Source organism: Aptenodytes patagonicus, chromosome 7 (genome assembly GCF_965638725.1).
Source record: "Aptenodytes patagonicus chromosome 7, bAptPat1.pri.cur, whole genome shotgun sequence".
NCBI lineage: Eukaryota > Metazoa > Chordata > Aves > Sphenisciformes > Spheniscidae > Aptenodytes > Aptenodytes patagonicus.
The window spans coordinates 5,800,925-5,809,219 of record NC_134955.1 but is presented as its reverse complement, the minus strand read 5'-3'; the positions used below and the strand labels follow the sequence as shown (position 1 = coordinate 5,809,219).

Sequence of the window (8,295 nt, the reverse complement as noted above, 5' to 3'; positions counted from 1 at the left end):
CGGAATGTGGGGCAGGCTCTTGAAGAGCTTTATTTTTTTAAGGGGTATTTAGGAATATTATTCTAAGGCTTATTCTAAGACTCTTAGCTGTTTGGGGGTTTTTTGTTTGGTTTTTTTTTTTTAACTTAATCCTGCTCGGTTTTTAACACTTTAGTTCGGCGCAACTACCAACCCCCCCGCCCTTCGCTGAGGGATTAGACACAAATGACCGACACAGGCGGCCGGTTAAAGGCTCCTTTAAGGGAAGATCAATCCGCATCGGATTGACGTCAGATTCAGCCAATAGACTTACAAATCTCCACCCTCCCCGGTTCGGATTGGCTGCGGTTCCCGGCGGGAGGCGGGACTTCTGCTCAAACCGGTGGCGCCAAGGCCGGGGCCGGCCGCGATGGAGGCCGTGCTGGAGCAGGTGGGGCAGCTGCCCGCGCTCCTGGCCGTCTCCCGCTCCGCGCTGGTGCGGGACTGGGACTCCCTGACCCTGGACAGGGCTCTAGAGTGGGCTCGGTATTTCCAGCACCTCCACGACCGCTTCCGCACCCGGCCTCGGCTCCGGGAGGCCCTGGGGCGGCGGCTGCGGCGGGGTCAGCCGAGCCCTCAGCTCGGCTTCCCCCACCTGGGACGCTGCCCGCAGCTGCTGGGCCTGGCGCTGCTGGAGAACCGCGCTCTGCCGCCCGCCGCCTGCCGCCGCCTGATCCACAGCCTGCTGCAGTCTCCCGGCGCGGAGGCCGGCCCCGAGCCCCGCAGCCTGGTGCTCCTCGCCCGCCGGAAGGCCGCCTGCCGCCTGCTGGCTCTGCCCCGCGGCCCGCCGCGGCCCCCGGAGAGGATGGAGCCGCAGCTGCAAGCGGAGGCGCAGCTGCTGCTGAGCCGGCTGCGGGAGGAGGCGCAGGAGGCCGAGCCGGCTGAGGAGGCCGCGGGGCGGCTGCGCTGGCTGTCCGGTGTCCTGGAGCAGCTCTCCCAGCCCCGGGCCTTCGAGGTGGCGGCGGCGGCGCTGCTGCTGCTGAGGCAGGGGAGTGGCGCTGAGCAGGCCGGAGGCGGGGGTCGGGATGGGAACAGCCTAGATGGAAACCAGGCGAGTGGAACAGGAGATGGATCCGTTGCCGGGCCCCTGCTTTCCTGGCTGCTGGGGAACCTGGAGCGATTTTCTGCCTTCTGCCTTTTCCTCCCAGGCTCCCTTCTTGCCTCCCTAGCTGGTCACTATCCCCAGTTAAGCAGACCTTATTTGGACCTTTTAACCAGCTGGGGAAGCCACTTGCTCTATGACCCCTTGCAGGGACAGTGGGTTAAAAGTTGTTTTGATGAAGCTGAATTGTCCTGGGACGAGCTGAGGGAGCGCTTCACCTGCCTCTGTCAGGGATCTGCGCTACTCAAAGGGCAGACCCAGGCTGCTCTGAAACTTCTGAAGGCACAGGAGGGAGACTTTAAAGTCTGTGGCCTAAGTGTGTGGACTGACTTACTGATGGAAGTAGAGGAATATCTGAGAAAAGCAGCAGAGCGCTAACATGTGAACGCAAAAACAACATGAAAACTTCTGAAATCCAGCAAATCTGCTTAACTCTATTTGATATGAAAGGCAAGAAAACCGTACCTCACTTTGGGTTGAAAACCAAGAATTGTTGTGACTGCTGATCACACTGTTTCTGACTGCACGTGAAGTCTTTCAGGGAGGCCTGGTGCTTTCTTGTAATTGCACTGTCAATTCTGGTCACTGCAGGAAATGTATTCCTTTTCAGTACTTGCTGCTCACCTAATAAAACGATAAAAATGCTTTCTGTTTCAAATATAGAGTAGTTTCCTGTTTAGAAAAGATTACAGTTCAGATATGGTCATGGTAGTCATGTCTCTAACTGTTGGAGCCTGACCAAAAGCTCAAAGGGAAGGTGGCGTTTCAAACATGAAAACCCCGAAATTCAAGGTTAATTTAGTAGTGGTTGTCTTCACTGGGCTGCCTGCTCTGGTGGCCACTTTCATGCTTCTATAGCTCTTGCACATGACTTAGCCCCTGGGTCTAAGTGAAGGTGAGAGAAAGCCAACTGGAAAGCTTATTGAAAAGTTCTAAAATTAGAAGGTTTTATTAGTTGCTATATTAGGAAATACTTGCATGTTATCATATAAGAAAACTGCAGTAAAATGTAGGGTGTTCTGTGTGGTTTTCTTCCTTTTTCCGTAGTCTATTACATGATTTTTATTTTTGTTTTGTGAAACAGAAAAGTGAGTGGACAACACACTTTTTTATTAGATAACAATTTTTTTTTTTCTTCATTCTTTTATGTTTAATCAGTTTCTGTGAACAAAACTTATCAGGGTAGTTTCTATCTGACCTTATCACTGTCATTTAAAATGAATATTGTAATGCAGAGGTAACATGTTCATGTATATTTAGCTCTGTAAGCTAGTATTACCAAAAGTGAGCAGTGTGACAAAAGAATAGTGGAGGAAGATGGGGGAAGTGTATGTGAATACCGCAAAGAGAGGCTTTATGCTTCATTAACCTTTTGTGTGGGGTACCTGTCAAAGAGTTCCTGTAGCCCATATTCTTATAGTTTCAAGATCAGTTGAGACATTTCTCTTTCTTCTGTTAATGAAGTCCCTTTAGGAAGGGTTAGAAGGTGCTCTGCTTCTGCTTATAAGCTTAAAAACCCAAACATATTAAAAAGTATAAACTGCATTGAAGCTAACTAGAGTAATAGTCTGTATTACAACATAAAATAGTGTATACAACTATGGCAGATATTTCTGTACCACAAAAGTAGAGTGGGAGGGATCTCGTGATTTTGAAATGGAAACAATTAGTACAAGGGGATGAATATTGTTTAGCTGGGAAAAGAAATAATGCCTATTCTAACTTGTACAGAAATAAAGACATACATAAGTTCTTATTCTTCCCCCTCTTCTAAAACAAAAGAGATATTCCAGGGTAGCACCCTCTAAATAGTTAGAAGGACATGCTGCTAATCTCCTGTCAAAAATATGACTGTTTTCTTTGGATTCCTTGCTGTATCATGTCAGTGAGGCAATGACGTTACGGAGATCTGCAAATGAACATATTCTAAAAGCTACAGCTGTGGCAGATGTCTTGCTCTTTCTTAAATGGGGTTGTCCCCCCTTCTGGAACTTGTGGTGGTGGTCAGTCTTAAGAGAGCACCATGTCAGTGGACCTTAGGACCGAGTCAGTACTTTTGTGGTATTGAAAGGAATATGAACACTGTCTATAAGCGTTTAAAACTGCTTAGAAGTATAAAGCATGAAGTTTGAACTTATGTTGTCTAGCCACAGTTCCCTGCGTTATGTAGTTTTGGCATTTGGTATGGAAACTCTGCACTTGAGCTTGTTCTTAACGCTTTTAACAGGCATAAGTTTTTTTTGTCTGTTAGAATACTTATTGCTATCAGAGGCTCCTGATGAATGATATACCCAAGGATACTAGTCAAAGTCATTCCCTTCTCCCCGTGTATGTTAAAGGTGAGTATCAAATGTTGCAGTAATGTTACAAATGTTATAGTAACAAAAAAACCCCTTATCAGTGCTCCTTCTGCATGGAGATCTAACGGGAAAAGTTGGGTAGAAGCTGCTGGCATTCCCTCTCTTAGTGAGGGATAATTGACCTCAACTATTTAAAAACTGACTGTTCTCAGGTACCTGAGTCTCTGATAAATTTCAGTGAGAGTTAAGTCTTATTTTTGCTTGTCAGGGAAGATATGTTTTCTAATGTACTCAGCATGTTGACCATGAGTTAAGTCTTTTAGCAGCTTTTAACTATTTCTAGGTTAAATCTGATGCTTGTAGGGAGTTCGTACTTGCACTATGTCAAGTCTTGCTTTTTGATAAACTTAAGCTTTCTCTTATAAAATTCAGTTCATGAAGACAGATGTTTTCTTTCCAAGTAATGTATCATTACACCTTTTACTAGCTAAGTGCAACTGCAGAATCTTCTATCGGAGCAGCTAGGAAGTAATAGGCCCTTCAGTGTGACTTTATTAAGAAAGTAAAGAAATAATCGGGGAGGGGCAGGCAAGAGATGGGCCAGTGTAGACCATATATACTTGACTTCCAATTCTGTCCTCCTTATAGGAAACCTGAACAGTAAAAGGTAGTTTAGTCTCAGTGAGGCAGAAGCACCTGGTTATAGCAATTTTGCAAAAATGTTTCAGTCTGTCCCAAATATATTATAAAGAGGTGCCAGATCCATGATTACGGAATTCCAAAATCCATATGGCATTTATTGCAATAAATGCACCAGTCCACATCCCCTATTATTTCAGAATGCTCGTCGAGTTTGCCAGGTAGCTGTGCAAAGGACGCTTAATTAAAAGTTTTTGGAACTCCATTTTTAATATAAGTGTAAACGGGAAAGGAAAAAGTGTGATGTCTGTAACCTCCTCCCTCTATATATTTGCAGCTCGTATTTGCATACTGAGGTTTGCAGCCCAGATTTGCAAACTCTTGACCAAAACAATCTCAACTGTCATGAGAAGTAAGATATTAGAAATGACAGGCTGCAGCCTCTTCCCCTACCACCTTCTTCCCTTTTTTACTAATAAAGAGAAACAGATCTTTGCTATTTTCTCTATTAAAGTGGCGATTGAAGAAACTGTTATATTCCTGTTTCAGAAGATTGGTAAGGAGCGTGAAGTGAATCAGGAAGATTTTACTTGCCCAATAAATAGCTAAGACAGATACATTTTGCTACCACTGATTTTTTTTTTTTTTTTTAAAGCAGTAAAGGTGAAACATTTTACCTCTTGTCAAACAGTACTGTAACTCTCCACAAGTGATATACTAGGAGGCATCTGGATACTAAGTTGCTTTTTTTCCTTATTTTTCTTGTGACGTGTCTGTTACCTTGTAATAACCTTACTAAACAAAATCTGGAAGAAAACAAATCATATGTTCTTCTAGTAATTTGCAGTATGTATCTAGATACTAGAATAAGGATAAATGGTGTAGAATAAATTGTTCATTTAGGAAAAAATATAAGCAGATTGGTACCATTCAGGTGAATATATGAGCCCGATTGTGACTGAAAGAACACGTGTTAAATTCAGAATGTCCGGTTGAAATGTCAAGCCCAACAATGCATTAAAATGAATTCTTGTTTTGCACGCAATGTTTCTTTCCCCCACCCCCCAACTAGGTGAATAAGGATCTAATGTTCTTGTTCTTCAGTGACAATGACGAGTGATTTCTTTTTTTTTTCTTGCGTGTAAGAGAATATTTTTTAAGTCATGAAGACAGACTAATATTTTGATCATATGGCAGTAGGATTTTCAGGTACTGTTTAACTAGAAAGCTAAGTTAAAGTTGTATGGCTAATTTTAGTTCTGCTGTTTTTGAAAAATGGAAGATTTAAGGCTAAATTCTGTTCCTCGTGAAGAGTTTGGACGAATGACACGTTGCAGAGTGCGAGTGAAGACCCCACAGCATTGCCATGCAGAATACAGCAAAGAGGCACCACTAGCATGGGAACCATCCGCTTGAGAATCTTATTTAGTTTGATGGGCAGAGTTACAGAAAAATAAATAAAACGCAAGTGGAGATGGTGAGGAGAAAACGCAGAAAACTGCTCCCTTCTGTAGGCCCTGGAGAAAAGGTAGGTTTCCCCTTCACCAAAACTGAGTAGCTTTCCTACTGCTGGGGACAGCATTGGGTCTGTGAATGTCGTGATTAAAAAAAATAAATCAAAAGACTTCTGATTTGGTGTTGGCCGCTCTGCTAAAGCACTCAGCCTCTGCCTTCCCTAATGACCACTTGGATCGATGGTTTAACAGGCAAGGATATTAAGGTAGTGAATGAGAAATGTAGCTGTGTGTGCAGGGTAGGAAACTGTGCTTATATAAATAGGGGTTGCTCTCGCAGAGGTGAGAGCAAAAGAACAATATCCTATCTGCCCTGGTATAAAATAGACTTGAATAATCACAAGTATGGTCAGGAAAAATAGCTTTTTATCAGTAAATTAATATAAATCCTTTTCACAAGCGCTTTGCTCTCAGTATTGTATCTGTCTCTTGAGGGATTAAATGTGATTTTGACCAAACACATCATTCTCTATTAATCAGTTATGTGCCTGTACTGAATTTCAGATGAAGAGATGATAGACGACCTGAAAAAAATTACGTGTTTGTTCTCCCTTACCTATATACTTTTTTAATGTCTTAGAAAAAAAGATGTCTGTAGGAATGAACTGGACCAGAGATAAACACATAGTTAAGATGCATTCTCTTTTATCATTTTTCAAATGTAGCCTCAAAAGACGTTAAGGTAGTTAATGTAGCTACTACTTCAATAACGAAGTCATTCATGTACAAACACCACTTTAATTCCTTGTGTGCCAATACCTTAGAGTTACTGATATTACTTTCCATATTCAATTATATCCTAATAGTTTTTCATTGTGTCAGTTCTTTCACAACTAGAGATCTTTGTCCCTAAATCTTTAATTAGAGTGGTTGGCATTTTACTTACAGTTAGTGTTTTGAATCATCTCACATACCACAGAGGGTGGCAGCAGAGTCTCTCTGCACAGATGGGCTCGGACTTCTGATCCAAAGGGAGAAGCCGAGCTCGTGGGCTGGTTCTAGGGGCAGAAGAGATGCAGGGAGTAAATACCCACTGTTGTGCTACCCACTCAGAAGTTTCCAATTGAAAAATCCCATTGAAAGTCTGTTTTGTCCTTGCAATTCTAATTTTACCAGCTCTATAATTTAATGTAGGATCAGGTAATAATATAAACTGTATCCCCTTACTGTCTCTATCCACAGACCTGTTTTATTAATAATATTTGGTATTCAGCTCTTAAATTCCTTTTCTATTACATGATAAATTCCTGTAGTATTGTGAGATCAATTTACTGTAACCCTTAACTAGGACATTTTACCAGAAATGATAGCAGTACGCACTGAACAGAGAATATAGCAATCAAATTCTGAATTTCGTCTTGAAATGCACCTTCCTATTATATTTCTCCCTCTGGGAAGAAAGTCTGGGATGAATGCTCAGGCATGGGCTATTCGCAGTGTGTAGCTCACAAAGAGGCTAATCCCAGCATCTGATAAAGCGTTAGTTAAATTTTTGGCAGTCGTCATGAGTTTTAAATCCCACCATGAAGATTCAGTTTGAATGTTTTCCTAAGGATCATTTCCAGGAGCGAAATGATACGAACTGCTTTTACCTGCACATTTGTATCCCTGTTTCTCTTATGGCGTGTTAGACTTCATGACTATCTGAACAGGAAATCGTAATTGTGGTCTTGAGTTTCTGTACACAGTGCTTCTCTCAACATAAAGTTAGCAATGGAAAAAAATGATTATGTGCTTTCTAGCGCATATGATAAAAATTACACCCATAAAAAATAAGCCAACAATACAAGACTAATTGTTATATCATCCAATTGTTAGTTAAATGCGTAGAGAAATAACTGATTTTAATCCTGAATAACTGGGAAAATTGTGTGGGTTTATTTGTTTTGCTCTCATAGGAGGAGATAATGAATCCTTTTGAAATACCAGCAGGCCAAACTGTAAATGCAACCTCTATTTCCAATACTTATAGGCAGTGAAGTAATTAATATTTTCTTATTAATGTAAATGAGCTAGCTAAGAATGATTGATTTCTTCTAGGAATTAATTGGACACGATCAATCCCTAAAACAGGTGTGACAACAAGGTCATTCATCAGCTGTTTAATGTTGCAATAGCCTAAGCTTGCCCTTTCAGCTAGGAAAAGATGCCATGCCCTGGGGAAGAGGCTTTTAAATCATTATGGTATTGACAAAAAATTGTGTATGTTGTCTCTCAGAGCCTCATCACTCTTAATGTTGAGGTGAAAGTTGCTGAGTTCAGGTGTTTTATAATTTGCCTTGTAAACGGTATCTCCAAGTTTATTAAATTTCTTTTACACAGTGAAAATATAAGGTGTAAGGAAATTCAACAGTATATTAAAAGTGACAGTCAGCTGCTTGGTCTGGCCCAAACTTTTGAGAAAACACATGGAGTTCTCTCCCTACCTAGAGAATACGGCACCAGTGTTTGTCCCCTACCAAAGCAGTTGTGTTTGTATCCTAGAAGGGTTGAGGGTGCTCGTGAGGACGTGCTTAGCATTCTGTTGAGTTGGAAATTTTTATCAGGTTGGAGGAACGCTTTCTGCCTGAAACTAAGGGTCTCGACAGCTACACAGGGATCTTTAGGCATTGGGAGTGATAAGCAAGAAAATTTCATCATTTCATTTATGTTTAGATTTTTTTTTTTTACTCACTCTTGAGCAAGAAGATACTTTTTGCTGGATTCTACCAATGAAATGATC

At 41.9% G+C, this 8,295-nt stretch overlaps 1 protein-coding gene across 1 annotated transcript; it reads left to right on the top strand.

The window, feature by feature from the left end:
- The first annotated feature begins 373 nt into the window (after positions 1-373).
- Positions 374-1,764, top strand: FANCF (FA complementation group F). Its single transcript, XM_076343352.1, has one exon. The coding sequence runs from the start codon at positions 389-391 to the stop codon at positions 1,496-1,498; it is 1,110 nt and encodes a 369-aa protein (XP_076199467.1). The 5' UTR covers positions 374-388; the 3' UTR covers positions 1,499-1,764.
- Positions 1,765-8,295: the final 6,531 nt, after the last annotated feature.